Source organism: Bacillus rossius (assembly GCF_032445375.1).
Source record: "Bacillus rossius redtenbacheri isolate Brsri chromosome 9 unlocalized genomic scaffold, Brsri_v3 Brsri_v3_scf9_1, whole genome shotgun sequence".
NCBI lineage: Eukaryota > Metazoa > Arthropoda > Insecta > Phasmatodea > Bacillidae > Bacillus > Bacillus rossius.
In genome coordinates, this window is record NW_026962012.1 from 3608015 (window position 1) to 3632903 (window position 24889).

Here is a 24889-nt window from a genome sequence, read left to right on the forward strand (position 1 = left end):
GCTTTGAAAGGTCTTGCAAACGAATAACAACATTCACGAACACTTCGTGACATTTTACTGCTGTTGGACAATCCTAGGTGATTCACTGTTGAGAAATTTTGAGACTAAACTTACAACGTGAGATATATCGTACGTTGTACGAGTTAAATTATTTTAATTTAAAAGCAATATTATTGAGAGACAGGAAAGAAACGTACATCGAAGGTGAATGTGAATGTAACTCTGATGTTGGTATCATCGCAATCGTCTGTGCACAGGAAGGGCCCCTCAAACAACAGCGGAGGCAGTAAGATGCAATGGCAACATGGCGCGAGACAAGGCAGTTCCGCAGGGGATGCCTTCATTTCACAGACGAGAGAGACACACCCGAAGTTCATGCTAGCTTTTTTTTTTTTCCGTTCTATCTCATTGTATAAACCGGTGTGGCATTAAATTTTGCGGTCGATTAGGATAGGTTAGCTACATTATAAATACTTTGAAACATTGTGGATGGTTGGTTATATTAGGTAAGTATAGCTACATTAAAAATACTGTAAAATCATTTTATGGTTGCTTAGCAAATAACTTTTTTAATATGTAGCTATCCAGGGCTAGGAAACAGTTTAAATGATTTCACAGTATCTTTAATGTAGCTATCCTAACCAAATCAACCATCCACAATGTTTTAAAGTATTTATAATGTAGCTAACCTAACCTAATTGACCATTAGTTATCATGAGATACAATGAACAAAAAAAACTGAAGATGCACGGTCGGGCGATTGGCTCTCTCGTCTGTGAAAAGAAGGCTTCCCGTTCCGCAGAGGCAGGTACTCGGGCACAAAGGCTGCCCGCCTAGCCGGGGGGGGGGGGGGGGGGAGAGAGAGAGAGGGAGGAACAAGTTTTCCTCCCCCTCCGCGCCAGACCACCTGGGACCCCGCGTCCTTGGGCTGGGCGACCCCTGGGTCAGACCCAAGGAGCATCAAAGTAAACACAGATCTATCTCCTCCAGGTTAAACCACGTTCCTTATTTATTCTCTGAAAATGGCTTTAAACGATTCACCCACTACCAACCGCACAGCGTAAAACTAAAGGATTGTAGTTTTGTCTTAAACTATATAAGGTTCTAGTTGTACTACCCTGTCTCGATATTCAAGGGGAGAAAAAAAAAAACAAGGATTTTCAAATTAAGTTTTATTAGATACTAAATGTTGTGTTTGTTGAATATGTCTAATAGTAATGCGAAGTTAACCTTTGCTTCATAAATGCCCATCCAATGCATTACACACGAGCTGGATTATTTTTAGTTGGTGGCAATCAATATTATAAATGTGTGTGAACAATATTCGATTAACTAGTATTTTTAAAGAATCAAATGTTAAATTGAAACTCGCACATGGGAAAACACAAAAGTCAACACGAAGGTTTCTATTTGAACTTAAACGTTTACCGAGGTCTCCCAAGACCTTAAATTTTGTAGTGTTACTTAATACTTACGCTTCCTATTTACCCTATTAAATACATTTGACAGAGACATACAAAAACTAACGATCTTTGACGAAGATTTAAATAAACAAGGACACCAACCTGATGGTGTAACATTCGTAGATTCGCAACAATTGTAAAATTGTTTTCTCAACACTAAAATGTTGTACGAGTCACAATATTTTTTTATAAAGAAATATTAGAAATTGCTCACAGGTTACATTAAAAAAAAACAACCATACATCAGCTTTGAATGTGAATGGAACTCTGGTATTGGTACAAACGCAATCGTTGGTGTACATTAAGTGCAGCGGAGGTCCTATATAGTGACAGCCATTTGTCAGCTGCTCATGAAGCAGTTCTCACACGTCGACAAGTCGGCAACCTCTTGGCGACACTTCACGGGAAGCAGATATATTTTTCCTGACCTAACTAAAAGTAAGTGTATTCTGTAGGAGGGGTCCGGGTAAGGGAGGCACCCAGGTGCGTCTCAGGCCGACGCCTGTACAATTAGCCATGCTGGGATTATCCACGCAGGGAGATGGTCACATGCATAGTGTGCTCTGCGCGAGCATTGACTAGCCATCGCAGCGATTGAAGCCATGACTTAACTCCCCTATCAAACACAGATAAAAACTGTGTGAAGTTGGGGCCCGGGTAAAACTTGCTTTGACACGGGTAAAATCCTGGGCAAAGACGCGAGGGACACTTTTGACGTTTGGTCCGCTTTCACATTGTTATTTGGGTATACAATCTTGTCAGCAAGGACGCACGCCTCTCAGGTGGTAGATTCGCGACTCGCTGACCCCGATCAGTCCCGAACATGGTCGAAGTTCGTGCATCTTCGCGGTCGGAATGAAAAGAAAAAAACACCGTATCTCGGAGATAATTAATGCATCTTCACGATTTAAGACATTTTAAATGCCTTTAACCTAAGCTAATCAGAATATAATTTTAGTTACGATCACCTAGACGTGCGAGAAAAAAAACCCTACCCTCTCAGAAAGAAAATATTTTTATATGATAATTGTACTTATTTGATAGACCAAAACTACCCTACGTTTTACTGTACCTACATCAGAAGGAAAAAGTAACAATCTGAAGATGCACGAACCCGTTCCCTGAAAATACCCTAATTCCACACACTCGATGGGCCGAGACACTTATAATTTGAATGTTTGTAGGTTCACAAAACGAAAAGGTTAGTAAAAACACTATGTAAGGGAACTTAATCTGTGTTCCAGCCTAAGGTCTGCGCCCTCCACCTGTCCTCCCAAATATGCGCCCTTTAGGGGGAGACTGGGAGTCGGCTTACAGATCAATTAAGCATTCCAGAGCAAGTAAAATTAAGACAGATGTCAAGGGATTACTCCCCCCCATGATCAGGAAGGTGTTAGAGCTTCAGCTATGACCAGAGGCTAGGGCTACCCAGCATAGTCACCACTTCGGCCCCCTGCTTCACTCAGCTAACCAGACAGTTGGCTGTGTCCTTAGACTATCAGCACTGCTGGCGCTTACCACGATCTGCCACATCACACTGGGACCCCTCAAAACACCCAGTGAACCCGTGGTCCGGTGGAGGCCTATCCAACCTCTTAATATTGGACTTTATTGTAACGTAGCGTGGACGAGCGAGTAAATGTACTCGCATAGTCAGCTCTTGAGTTCGTCGCTCCCCTGGCAGCCGCCGCGCGAGGCGTGTGCTTTACCTTACAGCAGTCTCCTCTATTGTGGAGGAATCGCGCTGGTCCCTAGTGTAGGCGACGCAAGAGGTATCTTGAGTCGTGCAGAAGCAACGGACGCGAACGAGAGTAGAGAAATCATAGTTGCAGCGAGGATGCACTTCGGTTCGCATGAGCTGGGGGTCTCCTGTTCGAAGCTAGAGAGAGTAGGGACATTCAGCGACCGAATATGCAGATCCGTGTCAAAGACAATAGAGGGTTTAAGCAATAGAACAGGCGTGGGAGTAGTATCCGAGTACATCTTATGACTCCCTATTCCAAAGAAATACTTGACTGGCAAATGCCAAGATCCAGAATCCCGCCCAATACCTTTCATCTTCCTAATCCTCCTTCTCCATCCCATTACTTCCAGAGTTTACTCTGGTAGTGTCCGAACGTCGGACCATTACATAAGAGGCCAAATAATGTTTATCATACTTTTACATTTATTATGATATAACAAAAGTTTCCTAAGTTGTTTTTCAAAGTCCCAGTTCTAGAAGTAATTTATAAAAAAAAATACTACGTCGTATTCGTTCGATAGAAATATCCTTCAGTAAAACACTTATTCGGCTGTACAAGAGCATTTTTATTGTACAGTAGTCTGTAAAGATTTCGGCACAGACGAGAGTGGTCATTAAATGTTCGAGATGATATGACGCTTCGTTATGCAAAGGGCATGTTGTTTTCCCTTCACTAAATAGTTTGTGCACGAAACGAAGCATGCGAGAAAGCTGTTTCAAGCAGCCAACTAGTTTCCAGTGGTTTGCCACGTTACCTTGCAGCTTTCCTATCACGGCGCGCTCTAATGAGAGATTCCGCGGCAAATTGACCGAGTGTTTCTTTCGTGGTTAGGTCCTTAACAATCTCCTTCTGGGAAAGTAACACCTTTACTGACCCGTGGAGTACGTAAGGCCGCTTACCTGGGCACACACGCGGTGTGCAGAGCTTTAGAGAATAGCTCGCGATTTTAAAACTTCTCAGATACAATGTGGTGTCTTGTTTACGAAAGCATTTAGTAATACGCTGAAAGCGAATTTGTAGTTCTGTTTTGAATTTCGTTTTAAAATTGTGATTTTAAGAGAGTAAAAATGGCTAAAATGCATGTTTTCAGACTCATTTTTTTTGACATGAAAAGTCCAGTACAGATTCTTGAAAGCACTCAAGGGACTTGCATTAAACCTTTATCTTCATTTATCCATCATATAATGTTATGGTTACCGCTAGAATCGCACAGTTTACCTATACACGACGAGAAATCTGCGCGCCAGTTCGGAGCCATGTGCTTAGAGGAGATACCACGCTAAAATCATCAGATAGCGTCGCACTTATCCTGCCTCACAACCACAGATACACCCTTGACTAGGCGAGCCCTTTAAGTGTTCTGTATGGTTCAAGGTCAAGGTCTTTTGAGCGCGAAACGTACCAAGAATTTACTTTAAACTGATCAATACTAAATTTGACCATACCAGCTTTTGATATCATTATTTCTCAATTAACTTAAATTATGCTAAAGTTGAGTGTTATCTTGGTTTAAAAAAATGTTTAACATCGCTGTAATAAAATTAAACCTATATAGTAGACTGAATACTAGTTTTTCCTTTAGGTTGTTGGGCTACGAATAGGTACGGCCAAAATACAAAATATAACCATAATTTTCAAGGAATTATTTCGAAAAAAAATGTAAAAACCGGTCGGCCAAGGATTTCGAACCCAGATCCTCTGATATGAGAGTCTAGCGCCTCACCACTGCGCCAACCCGCTCAGTTTAAAATGATAAGGCAAAGCTCCATGCCTCGGGATTTGTAAACGGACACAACCTCAGGAGAGACTAATCTTCCGGAAATTACCAACACACATGCTAAATGTAATTAAATATTCGGTCTAGTATTGATTGTCAAGTTCACGAGCACCGGTTCTGAGCCCAACGCTGGAGAGACCACGACATCGACAGCAGTTGTGGCAGTCGTACGACGTTTTGGGTCAATACCTTTTTGTCTGACGTCTATACTTTGGGCACAGTGTTGGTAAAATCTATATCTTCACTGCCCGATGTCGCATCTTTAATTTTCTTCAGCTGATCGACAAACGGAAGAGTGGGCAGGCGACAACCAAATGACTCCACTAAACTGAGTCAGTGTCGACGCCAAGTGCCGCGCGCGCCACTTACAAGGCGTCTCATCAATGTCTTGATTAAAGCAGCCAGTGCGGGCCCGAGTGAAGGGGGAAAGGGGTAAAGGGTCACTGTGGTCGAGGGGAAAGGGGGTTATGAAAAAAGTCCCACTTGGCCCCGGCCAACTAGTTAATTGACTAGTTTCCGTCCGAAAAACTCCAGATGTTGGCAGACCATCAGGAACAAGAGAGCATCGCGCGGTAATTCAAATTATCCACCATTATTAGTGAGAGAGGAAGGAGGGGGGTGAGGGCAAAGGGCTTTGCCCACTTCCGGTGTGGAGTTACCGCGTGCGTAAGGCCTCGTCAGGCCGCAAGAAGACCGACGTGAAACACATGCTCAAGTTGCCGCGGAATACATCTGACGTGGAAGCAACCGTAGAAAGTTGATCAAACCTCCATGTCCGCTGTCGTACAGTGGTACACCACAACAGCAAACGCTGAAAATCCTCCGCAAAAACCTAAATTTCAAATTACGCCTTGCGTACTTACGAATTTAGCCCTACTTATTTTTAGCATTTTAACTGTTTAGGAGGTGTGTAACAGACATTGAAACATTACTATTGTTATGTGTAGTAATATTTTCTGCCGAGATAATTATTCAAGAGATACATTCACCATACTGCAGACGCCATTCTGCAGACGCGCGTGAAAAGTCATAAGGACATGGTTGATGGGTGCACTGCGACGTAATTTGGTCCTGGTTCTGGTTCTGAAAGCTGTGCTGCTTCGTAAATCTACAGATACTGGACCTTACCTACTCAGGCGTACGCAAGGGGAAGGGCGGTATATCCCACGAAATCCTAAAACATTTCCATAAAAATCTAATATTTCCACCATCAAAAGGAAACAATTGGAAAACAACAGAGAGGAAAGTTGTTCTATTCACCCCCCTCCCCCCGGCCCCCTTTACGGATATTAAATGAAACAGACGCTCAGCATACATAATTTTACAATGAATTCCTCAATAATCTTCCAGACGAATTGCGAAAACTTGTAAAATAAATTTTAAAATCCATTTCAAAAGTACTTTTCTTCTACGAGCATACCACATACCACAGAACTGAGCTCAGAAATCGAAATACGGCATAGTTTCTACTAAAAGGGTTATCTTTAATTTCGGGGAAAATTTTATTTTAAGTGCATTCTTCGCAGGGCAGTCCGTAAATTCTTAATGCAATTACTAACAGTGCTGTGAGGCCGGAGAGATTGTCAGTTTCTACTCTGTGTTTTCTCCTATCCACTTAGCGCATTCTTGAAATACCTGCATTGTGCACTCTAAAAAAAATTGGTTGTCTGTAAAGTCGGTTTACGGACGATAGTTTAACGTGACAACGTCATAACAAAACATTGATGAAAGGATTGCATACTTTTATGAATAAAATTGAATCATTTTAATTTTAATAATAAAAGAATAAATACTTGCAATTATACTAGTAATCATCAGATTTTATTGCCGAAATTGTTGTTGTAATAAGCAATGAAATCCACATTAACTTTTCACTTCACTTTATAAACAGTCGAGTTTGAAGAGAGAGGGAGATGCGGCGCAAGCGTACAATGAGCGTAACGGGACAATGTGCGTAACGGGACACTTTTTCGTGCGTGCAGCCGGCGTTCATCGATTTATTAGACCTTGTCACGTCAAAAAAAAGCTGTTTAAAAACATCCTCGGCAAAGACGTTTCAGTCGCAGCGGCAGAAACGCACAGTGCGACACCGGCCTACCCTGCGGAGGCCACGACGCGCCGGCGGACACAGACCCGTGACCGCCACGACCGACTCCCGTGTCGTCCTGGCCGAAGCGACGCAGCCGAGGCCACTGACCGGCACGTCAGCACGAGGCGGGGTCGCGAGCTGCCAACGCCAAGCCTGGACATCCCGGTGACACTGCGCGCAAAGCCAAACACGGTGGTCTACCCACCCGCGTGCGCACAGAGCAGCTAGGTACGATCACCAGCGTGGGACGAGAGCCGCAATGGAACAATTACGTGCGTAAAATGCAGTATCACCTCAATTATTGTATTAATACTAGTCGAAGATCCATCGCTTCGCGCGGACAAAGCCAGCCAGCTCCTGTCAGACCGGAATCGGGGGTCATTTCAAAGGTCCAGAACATTCTCAAGCATTCTCCAATATCCCCTAAAATTCTATAACATTCTGGACCCATCCCGAAACTTTAAGGAACGTTCTGGACCCTTCTAGAAAATTCAGGAACATTCTAGATAGTCTGACACTTCGGCAATCGATTCCCAGATACTTCACCGACTTCCCATAAAAAGTCCATTGGTGCAATTCCCTCTTTTGATACCCGTATCTTCTAACCCACTCCCTGCTGTTCCAAACCGAAACAATTTTACACCGGGGGATGATGGTGGAGGTAAAAAAAAAAATCTCTCTACTGTTCCACGGAGTTCGCTACCCTCGTCTCGGCTCCACGACTAGGCCGTTTTTCCATTTAAAAAAATGTTTCCGACCAAATGCCGGGAATGGGCAAAAGTAAACGGCAGAGTAATCAAAATTCAAGGCTGCACGATTAGCAGTGATATGAAAAGTAATTCCAAGCCAACAAATTATTTAAATTCATGAAATTTATTTTGCCGGGCGAGAACGCGCGAACAAATACACGAACATGGCAGTGTACATGGCGCATGAATAATCAAGAAGAAATTACAGCTAAAATAAAATTTATTTTTACCAAGACAAAGTACAAACGATCACGCACGTTATCTCCCTAACAAAAAAGGGGCCCCAAACAAAGATTAATAACTATGCGAAATTAACCGCATTACAATTAAATTAAAAATATGATAAAGTCTTTTAAATATGTGTAAGAGTCCTGGAGCGCGCACATGCAAAACGATCAGTTTAAATTCTACACAGTTAAAGAGACGTATTAAGCTGGTCAGCAAAAGACATTTAAAATATGGTTTCTCGTAACAACAAAAAAAGTAAGTTTTCGTACACAGTTCTGCACTATGCTGATAGTTCCACGATTCAAGTCGAGGACGTTGAAGTGGAGTGACGTCACTGACGCAGCCTTCGAAAAAGTCAAAAGGGCAAACACATGGGTAAGCAGCGGCGTGAAGGGCGTAACAAAGTTTTCAAACAGTGGTCCACTCACTTGAGGTCCAGGGTTGTCAGCGTGGTGTACAGCGAACCTCATGAACCACAGCATGGCCAGTCTTATTACACCCTCACACTTCACGTTCCTTGATCGGCATGCCCGCGAGTAGAGCCGTGGCGAAGTCACCTTGGCCCTCTCTCTGCTGCATCCCCAGTACACAGTACTCACACCTCGTGAACATCCGATGCGCTGGCAGTCGCAGTCATAAATCGCAGTAAAGCTCCAAAACCGTTAAACACGTTTCACGTGGAGGGAGGAAGAGGCACGCCCACTAAGAAGTTTGTACTCGCGCCGCGCGGAAACCGATGCGTACAGTCCTGTCGGGGTGTGTCCACCTCCTCTGGCGCCCCGAAGTGCCAGGGCAGTCTCTTCGGCCGCCTCCCTCCCCTGGACAGGGGCGGACTGCACAGTCACCATCAACCTACACCATCTCAGAACTTACCTAACTGTTCATTCAACCAATACGACTAGAAACCACAACCAGCTAACAACCTACACACCCGGAGTAGAGTGTGCAGGGCAGGCAGCCCACAAACTTTTACCACCGGGATTCGAACCCACGAACCCAAATCACACTAACACACAATTCTCCCACCGTGCTCCTGAAATCGCCCTCAAACACAGCACGGGTTCGAGTCCTGAATGCAACCCCGCCAAACCACCCAACTCACAAAACCTCAGGCTCACCAAACATCAGATTTTTTACATCACCATTAAAACCTAACATCTATTTCCACACCTAGAGGTAGCGGGCGGCAGTGAACGCGGCCTGGAACTCTTCACGGGCCCGGATCTGACACTCGGACCTCGAGGCCCGCAATGGCTATGGTGACGGTACAGTTGCAGCTCACCCTGCGGCGGTATTGCCTGAGCCTGTGTAGCAGCAGGGGCGACCCTCCTCGCCACCGTGAGGGCCGATGCGATGGACGCCTGTTGCTTCTGGTCGGAGCTCTGCAGCCTCGCATCCCAGCACGGTCTCGCACCGGGCAGGATCCGACCTGCCACTCGCACAGCCGGGGCGCGGCCTCGTGTGGCTCTCTGGAATCCGCGGTCCGTGTCCATGTCCTGCAGGCAGCTGCTCGTTGGTAGCAGCTGGCGCAGACTGGTTCCCTCGCAGAGAAGCCGAGTGGAGCTGCATCACTTCTCTCTCGTGCCAGCCTGCGCAGGGCCGCGGAGTGAGTTCTCGAAGGGAAACCCCGAGTTCAGCTCAGAGCTGAAATTTGGTGAAGCGAAGGCTTAAAACATCTTCAACCTGCTTCCCCGTCTGTTTCTCGTCAACTATGCGACAGAGCGCAGGACAGGAGATGGGGGCACATCCTATCGCGTCTGCAGCGAGGGCTCGAATGCTTGCAATATGGTTCTTTTTCTCACGAGCGATCGGCAAACTTCGGAGTACTTCGGATCTGTTCGGACTTGGCTCTCGTCCCTGTGAACTGCAGAACACACGCTCACTCCATGGCTGGGGCCCGTGCACAGAGGCACTTCGCTAATGGCCGCAAGGACTGGACGCGTAGACGCCACCCGACACAGGACAGCCTCTCGTTGCAGCGCATTACGACACGCGTTTCGACATTTTGCATCCATGAACACGTCATGATATGGACACTTTCGAAAATCAACCTTCGGAAAAACTTAAGAACATCAACGATTACAGTGCTTTGTAACTTTTTTTTTTTAATTTTATTACAGATATGTATTACCCACCTTAAGCAGAGCAAGGTTAATTAAGAAACGCCTACAAAAAAAATTCATAAAAACATTCATGACCGAGGTAGGAATCGAATATACGATCATACGACCGTAGAGTTAGAAATAAGATGTAGTGTAGTTTGGATAACGTGACAGAAAATGCACTATGTACCAACAGAAATGTAAAAATGTAAATTTTACATACAATTACTTTATATATATATATACATACATACACATATACATAAAATTCACATACCGGGGTAAAATTTTTACTTGATAAAATTTTGAAAAAAAAAAAAAAATTATTTAAAAAACATGGTTGCAACGCACGAACGTAATTTGAATGTAATTTATAGAAAATTATAACAGCTCATCTGTGTCCAACCGTCTTGGTGAATAAATGAATGGCCAAAAATAGGAGTTTTTTTTTTTGCGTACGTCCAGTCGACGAGGTCATCCAGCTATTCCGTGGCAACGAGTGGTGTCACAGGCGAGTGGCTAGCAATTCCGCCCCGTGTGATCGAGACTTCAATTCGCTCGTGATTGGCTGTGGTGCGTTCCACCAACTGATGTGAACATGTTTAAATCCACTTCTAGCAGCCATTCGCAGCAAAAACTGCAACTAAACTCAACTAAATCATGTCCAACCGCACACCTGTGCCAACTGACAGCATATAAAAGCCACACGCTCCGTATTGACTGAAAAAAAGACCACTTGGCAAGAATTTAAAAGTAGAATGGAATGTAGTATATACTGATCTCGTCTTTCCAAACTACTGACACAGTCAAAATTCCGAATAATTGTATACATGCATCTTCGAAAGAAAGAAAAAACACAATATAAGTTAAAAGAATTGCATAAATAAACTGTTCGAAAAATATTCTTGTGTTCTTTTTTCGGGAAGGTAAGTTGTAACTTGACTAGGTGATCGTAGCTAAAATGAAAGGTTGGTTAAATTACACCTGACATTTAAAATCGTGAAAATGCATAAAATCTCGTAAAAATTGTTAGTTTTTTTCCGGACCTGGAAGTTGCACCAGCGAGCGGCGAACATAGGATATGTGAAGGGGCTGATCAGGAGTCTGTGAAACACAGGCTTCCCCTGCGCCGCACATCGCTTTGGGGCACACGTGGAAGCGAGTCGGCGTGGAAAAAAAAAAGAGCGTGCAGGGAAACTTGATCAAGTGTCCAAAGGGTGTAGGTGGTGGTGACGGGGGGGGGGGGGGGAGGAAGGTGGTTACACGCAACCCCTTCGGTAACCTATGGCAACGCTGGGGTACGGCCGAAGAGAAGAGGAGAGGGGGGAGAGAGAGAGAGAGATGAAGACGAACTGATAGCTGCCCACGCTTCGTGCTCGCGGCCCGACCAGTGGGCGATGTGTCGAGTCGAGTTTCGCAGGCAGAGGCCAATCTGGCGCTGTGTCACTGAGATGAAGGTCACTCAACGTGTTCCGCAATCCGTCGCAGAAAATGAGCGCAGAGAGAGTAAATTATCATTTGGTGTACGTAAATACTGCTTAAAAAAAAAAAAAAAAAAAAAAAAAAAAAAAAATGAAGTTTTTTAAACTGTACATAATGTTGCTGTTTGAACACACACAATCGCGCATATGAAATTAACGTCAATATGGGTTACTTTGGTCCTGTGGTATTACGTTGGCACCAAAACGAAAATTAAAATTGTCAGAACCCATTGGTGCTAAAAGCTTGATTACTTAGGTTCGCATAAACAGTTACTGGCTATTTCGCCAGGCCTGATCGACTATGTTGAGTTTTTTTGACGTGACAACGTCTAATAAATCGATGAACGCCGGCTGCACGCACGAAAAAGTGTCACGTAACGCACATGACCCGTAACGCTGTGTCCCGTTACGCTCATTGTACGCTTGCGCCGCATCTATCTCTCTTCCACTCGATTGGAACAACCATCGATTTGGCTTTTTCGAGGCACATTAAACTTGAAAACACTCCCATTCGTTTCCTACTTTTCCTATCATCGTCCTATCCTTAACAGAATAACACAGAATGGAAGAAGTTAAATAGCAAACATGTATAAAATGTATAGTTAAAATAATCTCTTCAAAGTAATAAACATATTTGAATTAATGAGTGCAAATAAAAGTTAATTTTCAATTAAATTGTAGAATTCATTTCACTCCTCCTTTGTATCCATACAAAATAGTGATAATTAAAAAAACAAAGATTCAATTTTATTCATAAAAGTATGCAATCATTTCATCAATGTTTTGTTATGACGTTGTCACGTTAAACTATCGTCCGTACACCGACTTTACAGACAACCATATTTTTTTAAAATAATAACTCTGGTTCCTTGCATCGTTAATTTGTACAAAATATTCTCTAACTATTTATCAGTTGAAGCTAATAAGTACGTGACTGATTCCATTGATATGACACGTCACTTGCAGCCCGACCGCTGCTGCACGCGACTGTGGTTCAGAAGCGCAGATAAGCGCAGATGCTCGCGATAACGCGTTGAAACACAGCGTCAAATGGGCACGGTTATTGTCGATGTTAGGAGTTTGATTGCACAAAGTGCGCGTGTTATAAAGTGTTGCTATTGCGTACATCGTAAGTGTGCAAATGCATAATACATAAAAATGTGTGTGTTTTTTTGTAATTCGTTAATGTATTATGTGCCAATTAAAAATGCTTTGTGCAAATGCTTTGTTAAGATCAGGCAACAAGTTAAGTACACGATTTTGAAGTAAATTTGTTTCTGTTGGTTAAAGTTACTGTTAAAAAAAAATTGGTTGTCTGTAAAGTCGGTTTACGGACGATAGTTTAACGTGACAACGTCATAACAAAACATTGATGAAATGATTGCATACTTTTATGAATAAAATTGAATCATTTTTATTGAATTATCACTATTTTGTATGGATACAAAGGAGTGAAATGAAATCTACAATTTAATTTATAAATTTACTTTTATTTGCACTCATTAATTCAAATATGTTTATAACTTTAACGAAGAGATTATTTTAAATATAACTTTTATACATGTTTGCTATTTAACTTCTTCCAATCTGTGTTATTCTGTTAAGGATAGGACGATGATAGGAAAAGTAGGAAACGAATGGGAGTGTTTCAAGTTTAATGTGCCTCGAAAAAGTCAAATCGATGGTTGTTCCAATCGAGTGGAAGAGAGATAGATGCGGCGCAAGCGTACAATGAGTGTAACGGGACGATGTGCGTTACGGGACTCTTTCGTGCGTGCAGCCGGCGTTCATCGATTTATTAGACGTTGTCACGTCAATAAATATGAAATGCACATTATTTCCCCAGTGTATAGGCTACATGCTTGGTTAAAAGCGACGGACGTATGAGGCGACGTCAGCCCGTGAGAGGAGATAATTGCCAGACCTGTCAACCATCCTCTGTGGCAGTGTTACTACCTGGTAGTGTGCTGTGCACTAGCTACCCAAAAACATGTCAGCATATCAAGGTAGCCGAGTCGTTCTTCCTGATGTTTGTGGCGGAATGTTTTCTACCCAAAGTATAGAAGCTACCTTCAACACGGGCGGGCACTGCGTTGAGCGTGTGCTGTTTCACAGACACGTGTTTGTAACTGCTCGACTGGTTCTCTTCCTGCCAAACCACGGCTAGCTAGTAACGCAGGTGTTACGTGTGTATCTGAACAACAATCTGAACAACCTCTCTCTGTTTTAGTTTTCTTTGAATTCACGTCGCTGAATTTAGTAAAAATTTAAAACCTTCCACAAAAATAACTTAAAAAATACAAAATATTACGGGAAAGGTTTTAATCACCCGAGGGAAAAAAAAAATTAAAATGCAAATAAATCATCAATTTTCTTTTCCCAAGCTCAAGTGGGCGCAGGATAATGATTTATTTTACTGGACCTTGTAAACGTATAGGATTTATGTAATACAACAGAAATAGTTTAATTTCTGTACAGGGTTAAATAAATGTTTAACATTTAAAAATGTAACACTATAAAACTATTTTTGATGTATAACGTCTTGGCTCTCGGCACATGTTATATCGCGAGTGCTAGGGAAGTGTGTGACAAAGCAGTTGGCGCTTGTGTTGCAGTGTGTCAGCGAGCAAACATTTCCCGCCCAAGGTAGTCTTCAACAGCGCGGAGTATGGCCACGTGGCTTTTATAACACGTTATAAATACGTCGTGAAATAATAATATATAATGTGCAGTCATTAATTGTGTTGTGTTGATATAGTTTGTGATACGAATTGAAAGTTATTTCTATAAAGCGAGTATAAATAAATAAGATATGTAATTGATAATATGTCGTTTAAAAATATGAAGTTCATTCCTTTTATTGCTGTACTAATTAATTTTTTTTTAAATTGGCATATAATACATTAATGAATTACAAAAAAACACACACATTGTTATGTATTAGTAAATGTCTGCAAAAGATGTACGCACGATACGTTCGTAAACAAACGTCACTTGATTTTTTCACTGCACGCGACAGCTGGTGAATGAGCACCACCGGCGACCACTTTTGAGAACAGTCAAAAAATGTGAGCCAAGTTACATGGCACAACACGGACTGTGTGCTGACGAGGTGAGTAGCGGCGCCATTGTTCAGGAAGCAAGAGTCTCGAGAGGGGCGGAAGCCACAACCGAGGAAGAACTAGTTCTTCCTCCTCCCCCTCCTCCCCTCTCCACCGCGGCGTGCTGACAACGCAGACACGCCAAGAGAAAATAAGGGATGATGAGGGGACAAGAAGATACCCCCTCGACGCGGACAAAGCGCGAACCCACCAAGGACGCCGAAGAGGCGGCGGAAGAGGAAGCGGTCGCGGCGGCACACTTGTCTCCAGTCTCCCAGTTCGGACTGTACTGGCCTGAAGCCTTCCCCACGCACGATCAGCCTCGTGGTTGCTGTTGCTGTCGGGTGTGTGTCTTTTCATCGTACCATACGGAAGAAACTTTGGATGTAGCAATTGCAGTTCTACTTTTAATTAAAGAGAAAAAAAGAATAAAGTAGCCAAAGTGTATAAACAAAGATGTCTGCCACGACTCTCAGCTGATGGGACTGTTTCTTTGGACTAATGAAAAGTTGTTCCAAGCACGGCAGTTCGGACTGAATGCTCTCGAGCGCACAGAATTTTGTTTTGCAAAGTCAACACTTCGTCAGTTCATCAGTTCCGACTGGTCAGTCCACATTCAAATCCGCTTACTCGCATTTACGAATATGTACAACTGTTCAAATTCGCGTATTAGTATTCGCCTATCATTGAATACGCGAATTTACCACCTTCATTAATATTTACACAGATTCCTCGAGCTCTTAGACCACAATCTTGGGTATTGCTCCACATCCCTGGGAGAAAACTTATGGTCCACACTCCACCATATTGCTATTTTTTTTTAACTCCGCATTCCTCATGAGGTCTAGATATAAGATGAATATGATCGAAATAGCGAATTGACGGAATTTCGTACCATTTCTTGGAAATCTAACGTACGCACTTGTATTTGGAAATTAACATATTTACGTTTTTCAGATACAAAGTTCCTCGTTTCAAAGCAACTCATCGGAAAGCCAATACAAAAATACTTACCTACGAAATGGCGCCCAAGACGAAATGATAAAAAAAAAGAAATCATTGAAAATGTTTACTAGCAAACGCTATTTTCGAGCCATTTGAAATTTTTTTACTCGTCGCGCTTCTCATGCGAATATTGGTCATGTCATCAGATGCAGATGGTGCGTGTGACCCGCCTGACCTAGATAGGTCAGCTGCACGTGACCGCACCATCAGCTCCTGACGTCACAGGTCGCATGAGACAATAAAATGCCAGACCCGCATCAGCTCAGACAGACAAGGCAAGGGACTTCCCCCCCCCCTCTCCACTTCCTTCCTGCTTCTCCAGATAGCGCGTGCCCAGCGCGTGGGACGCCATATATGGAGCTGCGTGGCTCACGTCGGTTGTTTACCCCCCACCCCCACCTCACCACCGCAAACAACCGGACAATCTCACCCCCTCTGCACCTATCAGAGGCGCGGCGTTTCAGGGTCCAGCCACAAGATGAGCACACAATAATTTTGTGCAGCTTTGTCATCTGCAATTACTGAGCTGTTAAAAATATTTTTATCAAATTTAACTACCCACTCGAAATTACATTATTTATCGCAACTGCTTCAGAGATTGTGGTGAATCAATCTCAGGGCGGGCCTTTTAGCCAGGAATTCACACTCAATCTCTTAATAGTTCAATAAACTTCCAACTTTTTTTTTAAGTCGATTTCGCGTTTGCCTTAACTTAAATGCAGATACTTAAATTTGAAAAATGATGACTGACTCGTACTTTGAACATCGTCGTCGGCATGTTAGACACCCCCCCCCCCCCCCCTTGCGCAGTCAAGTATGTGAAAAATCCAAGAAAACATTTTGCACGTTAAGTGAAGGAAAACTTTCCTTCGCCTCCGGTCATCACTGTACAAGACTGTCTTAGATTCGCAATCGTCTCTTCTAGGTGTGGTAATTAGCACCAATATTGCAATTACTCACTGATTATCCTCCGCTCCCAGTTAAATGCTATCAAATAATAAAAAAAAATGGTGCGTATACTTATGTACGTGAGTTAGAAGTTATACTTACCTCGCTAAATTAAAAAAAAACTTTAGTTTTGCATCCAAATATTAATAGAAATAAAATAATAGTACTGGAGTGATATTATAATTATGGTTGAAAACAATAAAATTAATTATTATTACAATTAAATAAATACATACTCAGTATTAGATATTAATATGTACATGTGTATAAAATAATTTAATTTAGTAAAATAATCGAGATGAATTTTTTAAATATTAATCATGAAAATCATTAAATATGCTGATCTTTATTCTACTTTATTAATTTTAATTATTTATTAAATGTAATAATTTGTCAATAAATTATATATACGGCAAGATAACCACCTTTATATAAACACACTTGACAAAGTTTATAAACAAAATGTATATCACCTAAATTCAAAATAAATAAAACGTTTTTATTTATACGGACCAGTATTCAATATAAATCACTTAAGTATTAGATTTAAAAGAACACATATAATTTTTATTTGTATGTAGCTTGTGTTATCCTGTGAAAATTTCGTTGCATGGTGCGCGCGCATAGTAAAAACTTACTCTCGTCATTCTTCCATAACGCGACTAAAGAAGTTTTAACTTTAAAACTAAAAATTTGAATATGTGTATTCGAAAAAAACTTACATTACTATTGACCATAACCGACTGACATATGAACATTCAGAAGCAGCAGTAGCTTCTCACGCAGTTGAAATGCCAGGTGTTGTAATTTAGCTCACCTTGCATTACCGAAAATAACGTACTGCCTTCACTGATATTTTGTTAATTTTCTCCACGTTTTTGAGTAGGGATATATCCCCCCCCCCTTATCCTCCCTCACCGCTTTGCTTCCGCCACCGTCATTCCCATTTTTTACACAACCAAACCAAACTTTCAATAAGTCCACTACGTAAACCTCTGAAGTATGTACCTTAATGTGTTTTTAATAGGAAAGGAAGCAAGTGTTGGTGGTTTGTGGCGGTGATTCCCAATACCACCCTTAACAATCAGGACCACGCGCATTCCTAGGGTAGTCGAGGACCGTTACACGTGACTAGGCGACGCATCGACGACGGCTAAATCGGTCGGAGCGCCATTCGTCATCGCGCGATAGGCGGCCGGGCCGACTGTCTTCTGTCGCCAGGGCGCTGCCGCTGGGAAGCCTTCATTTCACAGACGAGAGAGCCGAACGCCCGATCGTGCATATTCGTTTTTTTTTTTTGTTCATGGTAAATAAATATGGCGGTGTTGATAAAAGGAAAGACCATAAACAAGGCAACGGTATTTATTTGTACGCCGCCATATTTTTCGTTTGCCGTGCGTCCGTGAATGTTTATTTTGGACAACTCATAACTAATGGTCAATTAGGTTAGGTTAGCTACATTATAAATACTTTAAAACATTGTGGACGGTTGATTTGGTTAGGATAGCTACATTAAAGATACTGTGAAATCATGTAAACGGTTTCCTAGCGCTGGATAGCTACATATTAAAAAGTTATTTGCTAAGCAACCATACAATTATTTTACAGTATTTTAATGTAGCTATACTTACCTAATATAACCAACCATCCACATTGTTTTAAAGTATTTATAATGTAGCTAACCTATCCTAATCGACCGCAAAATTTAATGCCACACCGGTTTATACAATGATAGAAAGGCGTATGACGTAAAAGCTACATCCCAAATAAATACACCTGTTGTGGTACGGAAAAAAAGGTGAGCATGAACTTCGGGAACTTCGGGTGTGGCTCTCTCGTCTGTGAAATGAAGGCTTCCCATCTATGGTCTCCCTCGCTCTCAGACTGCAGTACACAGCAAACGGCAGACACACTGCCAGATTGGTACTACCAAGCTTGTTCACATAACATTATTATTTCGTATACGTACTATCAATAATTATAAGTTTTTGCACATTTAAATTTTTTACAAATTGGTTTTAAGTGCCTTTTGATAGTATTACATTTGTATCGGTACATTATTAAAGAAAAAATATATATTAATTCTAAAAACCAATTATTATTTTACAGGATAAACTATTTATAGCAGCCTGTTACTATTAATAACGAGGCATTCCAATAATTAATTTCCATGGTTGATCACAGCTAAAAATTTTTAATATTGAAAAGAAATTAAAAATGATAAAGACAAAAAATGGTTGAAACCAAGATGGCGTCTTTCTGATAAATTAGTAGAAGAGAGAATTGAATATTATCAAGTGATTCTCTTGATGAAAGACAAAAACTTATTTCCAAAAATCTCATTCCGGATTTCCCCTCTTAAAAATAACACTTATTTAATACATTAAAAAACTTTTTTAAATGATAAAAGTAGTATCTAAAACTGTTATGCTCTTTGAGTATATCTGGCAACAGAGAACACTGAAACAAGTACAGCGCTAACAGCAGATATCGTGCATTTAAAAAAGAGAGTAAATGTCCATTAAAATGCACACTGTAATCGAAGGATGCGATGCGCTATATACAACAAACAAGCGCACCATTATTTTTTAATGGATTCAAGCGTGGCAATAACATCTCAATAGAAACATTCCTCAGTCACAAAAAATAAGGTATAGTTTGCTTGCCAAAGCCAACCACTTAACAGCATTTATTATCCGCAAATTTACACAGCACTGGGATATCGGGGAAAAGAATACGGAAATGAACCAGCCCCGGCATTTGCAGGCGTGATTTTTGGGTACACCATGGAAAAGCTGAAACCAATATGGCGGAACGCGGGCCATTTTGAATGCAAGTGTAGTGACTTGCCATTGAGCTCCAAGGATAATTACCCAAACTTCGATTAGCGGTGGAAAAATAATTACCAGCAACTTAACTGACATACGACACGTGTGTATTCTGCGTTAAGGACAGCAGACAAGAAATTCTATCAGTAAACGCAATATCAAACTAGACTCAAAAGGTAACTCTCATTAAAAATATAAGAGAGGGACCCAAAAATAACCGGAATCGTAATGTTGCGCATCATGTACTTGTAGCGCAAGTTTCCGCCGCTAGGAGGTTGTTGTAGGTTCTCTCCTAAGTCGGTCTGCCTAGTGGCGTCACTCGAAAACGAGTGTTCACTCGTGACATGGGAAAATGGCTAATTCTCACGATTATTTTATATTTTTTACGTGCAAGAACGCAGCGGGAACTTCACAGCCGCACGTTGTTCATGAGACAAGGCCATTTGTTTTTTCTGTCACGAGTGTACTAAAGCTACCTATTAGGTTAAGCACATATTTACAGTGAAAATATTTTCCTAGTGAAATGACAAAAGGATGTAAAAAAAAAACATCCAATTTAATGACTTTTTGAGGGTAATTTAATAAAATTAACTTGCATATTTCTCTCATCAATGACATTTAAAATAAAATAAGAATATTTAAACATAATACGAGAGGGATCTACTATTCACAAGAACGTGCAGGTTTTTTAAAATGTTAAAATAAAGCTAGTTTCTTTTTTTTTTTTTTTAGAAAATATCCACAAGATTCACGTGAACAGTAGACACAGGCCATCAATTATGAAGCATTATTTTTTGAAGAAATCTCTTACAGTAATGAGCAAGAGCACGCCGAATCTTATGAAAACAAACAGCAATCACACGTTAGCAGTTTTTTTATTGTTCGTTAATGTAGGAAATCTCGACAAAGCTCTGTAAGTAAATATTGTACCAGTTACATATTGCTTTTTTTTAATTGAATGTTAAATGAGTTCCGCCCCTCTCGGACGAAATGAAAAAAAAATTGTGCTTTGTCTTTTGGTTTTTTGTAGTATTCTTCTACAGACATACATGTGCTTAGCAATGGTGTATGTCCAAAAGCTTACATCAAGAGAAAAAAAAATATTATTTCGGAAGATTTCAATTTTACATTTTACGATTTGTAATTACAGTAGTTTAACTTTCGCTAATTCAATCAATCTTTCGTTTTGGTTACCATCATCTAGACGTGGGGAAACTTAACCTCCCTTCCAAAAAAAAAAAGGGGGGGGGGGGGTATTAATAATTGAGAGATTTTATGCAACACACCTAACCTACGTTTTACTTTAACAAAAAAAAATTACCGAAGATACACGAACACGGGTTTGTCAGACGTCTGACTTGAGTCGGTAAATCTTTTTTTTTTTAATGTAAGCCGATCCAACGAGCAAGCCGGACGAAATCTGCAAGAGATTTACTGCTCCAGACAAGGTCACTGCGCTGGGCTGTAGCTCAACACCGCGGTGCTTGTTTACGACACGTGACAGAAGGCCCGGGAAATTGCATCCGTCCGTCCGTCGATACGCTCACCAAACTTTACCTTCCAACGGATGGTTGGTTGAAATAACTTCCAAAATGTTAACAAGATATTGCCGGCAAACTTTACTTCATAAAGTTTTTTTAAGATCGTTTATTTGGTCAGCTGCGCTTTTTAAAATTAAGTCTGAACAATTTTTTTTTTCTTCTGTTGGACGTTTGATAATAAAATTGCCCGAGGAATAAAGTGTAAAAATTACGTTTGTAAACCTGGAAATATTTTTATATAAATATCAGAGCGAAAAAAAAAATAAGTTTAATGACTTAGAGCTTAACTTTAATGATCGTCAACATATAAAAGATAATTTTTAGTCACTATTTAAGCCTTTGTTAGTTGGCAGCATCAAAATGGAAAAGTATTTGAAGAAAATGCGGATCATTGAATCTAGCATAAGGTAGGCCAGCGTAATGGCGATTAAGGACGTTGAGTTTACAGTCTGTGGCACTGACATTCTCTCCCATCTGACAATCACATGGAAATGTTTACAAACACCGCTGACAGAACAATGGCAGCAGGATATGTCGACCAATGGTATACTTCTAAGAAAATTCTAATCCGAGACAACTATACTACAATCTCCACTCGTCACGAACAACTTCGTCATTTTGCTTCCGCTTTTCATTGCTGGTTTTGCTTGGTCATTAGTCTCGTAACAATTTTTAAGTACGAAATTGTTTATTTGTAGGGCATGTATTTTTGGCGAAATAATCTGATCGCTCGACTGCAAGAGAAGCCATTGGCCCTATTAACCGGGCCATTCAGGACGCGTTTGCTTCCGCACTGACTTATTGTGATTGGTGAGCAGACAGTACTACAGTAGACACGTACCTGAAAGAAACTCGTTTTCTCACGAAACCTAGACTATGCCCTAGTATTTAACACGAACACCATGCAAAATTCACAATAATTTGACAAGTGAAAATGATGAGCATGTAATAGGATTGTTTATAAGGAACCATCTAAATTACTAGGCTATCCCATAAGAAAACCACCGTGGAAAAAAAAAAACTAACCTACATTTTCCCCAATTAACTCACGTGTCAGACGTTAATTACTTTTCTCGTCACGATTTTTTCGCTCTAATTACTAGCGTGACAACAACCTGAGGTTGTTTGTCTGAAGGAGGGGTTGCAGATTAAGTCTCGGTCCAATTGGTCATTTTATTTTGTCTTTACAACTGAGAGACTTTCCTGTAAATGTATTCAGACATTTCTATTCCTTATTTTGTTGGGTCGCAAATTGTCTCACCACATATTTACCAAACGTAATTCATGAACTTTAAAATGTCATGCACATGAACATGGTTATTTATAATTTCGTGACTTTATAATGCTAACAAATATTCAGCAAAAATTTGCTGAAAATGTTTGAGACAAAAAATAAAATTGAAGACTTCTATCGTGATATACAGGAAAAGCCTTCAAATAGTCATAATAACCAGGGCCGTCCAGAGATGTGAAAAAAAAAAGTGGGGGGGCAAACATTTGTTGGGAGTACGGTAGAGTTTTGTAATTAATAGAATTCTATAATTCATAGGAAACCTTACAAGTTTTGTTGTACGTATATACAGGGCTGCAACTAGAAAGGGGGGGGGGGGGGGGGGGGGCAAAGCGGGGCATACGCCCCGGGCGCAAAGCTGTGGGGGCGCCGAAATCACTTGCATTGTAATTCCTACAACTGGTAACTGGTAAAAAGTTTTATAACTTGCATGCCAGTAATGTCTCATCTGATTTACAATATAACGTCTCAACATATTTATTTTAAAATACTCTAAAAAAAATGTTGAGTACATCATTAACATAAAAAATTGTAAAGGGAGAAGTTAGAAAGTTTTAATGCGTCCTCTTTACGAATACAGTACAATGTTGTCAGAGAGGGTGGTACCACTGGCAGTGAGGAAGAGCATCCTCTATTTGATATGATGATACCATCAAAATCTTTGCTGCAAAAAGGTCTTGCAAGTTGAATTTGAATCTTTAAAAAACAATTATGACGACAATTTAATGAACAAGTCTAGTGATTATACCGACTACTTTTTGGACATAGTGGGTTCATGCATGGAAGTTACAGTAGCAAAGAAACTGTTACATGTAGGTATGGAAATGCTTAAATAGCACCATTTTTCCGTGGGAGGGCCCCCGGACACCCGGCTAATTGGTGTGGTAGGTATGTGCAAAAAAAGAGGGGGGGGGGGGGGGCGCATGAATCCATTCATGCCCCGGGTGCCAGAGACTCTAGTTGCGGCCCTGCGTATATATCACATTAACAATTATGGACACGGTAACGTTTACGAGTTTTTTTTTAATTGTGGAAATTTAAAAGTTGTACATTAAATAATAAGGAAGGGGCCAGACAATAATATTTACATCTCCTCCCCTTCTTGCCCTCACAATATAATGAAGTAACAAACAAGGCGTGACCAGACCAAGTCGTAAGTGCGATTAGAATCGATACAGGTACCAACGTGGCTGCGGCAAAGCTCACTCACTTGTTGAAGGTCTTCTCGTACTCCTTGATCTGCCGCCGGCTGAACTCGTGGAACTCCGTGTAGATGTTCTTCCTGACGGGCCGGAACTGGTGCGCCACGTCCTTGCCCTCCCCCATGGCGTCGTTGATGGCCTGGCGCCGGCTCAGGATCGAGTTGAGCTCCTCGTCCGCCGGCATGCTCCCGCGCGCGTCAAGTCGACCCGAACAACAGCAGCAGCGACCACCAGCCCCGACCGCGCGCTCCGGCCAACTGGCGGCCTGGCGCTGGCGGCGCGCTGCTGCTCCCCTCCTCCGCCAGGTGCGCTGGTGGCGCGTTCGCCGCGTCGCACCTCACGCGCGCGTCCGGGGGAAGCCTTCTTTTCACAGACGAGAGAGCCAAACACCCGATCGTGCATCTTCGGTTTCTTTAAATTTTATTTTGGACAACATTATAAATACTTTAAAACATTGTGGACGGTTTATTTGGTTAGGATAACTACACTGAAGATGACTTGATGTAAGTTTTTGGACATACTGAAGATACTGTGAAATCATGTAAACGGTTTCCTAGCCCTGGATGGCTACATATTAAAAAGTTATTTGCTAAGCAACCATACAATGATTTTACAGTATTTTTAATGTAGCTATACTTACCTAATATAACCAACCATCCATAATGTTCTAAAGTAGCCTATTTATAATGTAGCTAACCTATCCTAATCGACCGCAAAATTTAATGCCACACCGGTTTACACGATGAGATAGAACGAAAAAAAAAGCGAGCATGAACTTCGGGTGTGGCTCTCTCGTCTGTGAAATAAAGGCTTCCCTGCGTCCGGCGACGGCCACCGACAGGATTCGACAATGTAAATGTAGACCCACAGACCATAGGCGTGCCTACAGGGGGGGCCAGGTGGGCCATGGCCCCCCCCTAATGTAATCACTCATATCGGCATTTTCTCTAATGCGTTCGTTAATATTCGTATATTCCTGGCACTGTGACACTCAAACTGTTTTTCAGTTTTGCAGCGTGCTAATTAACAAAATTTTTAAACATTTTATCGTTCTGGAAGTACAGCCGCCTTAGTTTATTAAAAACACGAGGTCCCTTAAAATGGCCAAGCAAAAAAAAAAATTTAAGAGCTTTGTTAAAGTTCTGTTGTCTGAATTGTTGTGTTTGCATTCACAAAAAAGAAGTTCATTTCAAGGTAGATCTGTACCAAGCTATTGGAAAATTCGAGGGGGATAAATGTGTAAGTAGTACCCTTTAAACATTGTCTATGGAAAAAAAAATATATTTTCAAGATTGTTAAAATTGTACGGATATAAATATTAACTAGTAAACATATCTCG

The 24889-nt window shown here is 41.4% G+C and overlaps 1 protein-coding gene across 1 annotated transcript in view; it reads right to left on the reverse strand.

Annotated features, from left to right (window-relative positions):
- LOC134542728 (EF-hand domain-containing protein D2 homolog) overlaps positions 1-23835 on the reverse strand; it is a 105315-nt gene extending 81480 nt beyond the window's left edge. Inside the window, exon 1 of the mRNA XM_063387219.1 lies at positions 23559-23835. Within this exon, the coding sequence (XP_063243289.1) occupies positions 23559-23734 (176 nt within the window). The 5' untranslated portion in view covers positions 23735-23835. The remainder of the gene's footprint in view (positions 1-23558) is intronic.
- Positions 23836-24889: the final 1054 nt, after the last annotated feature.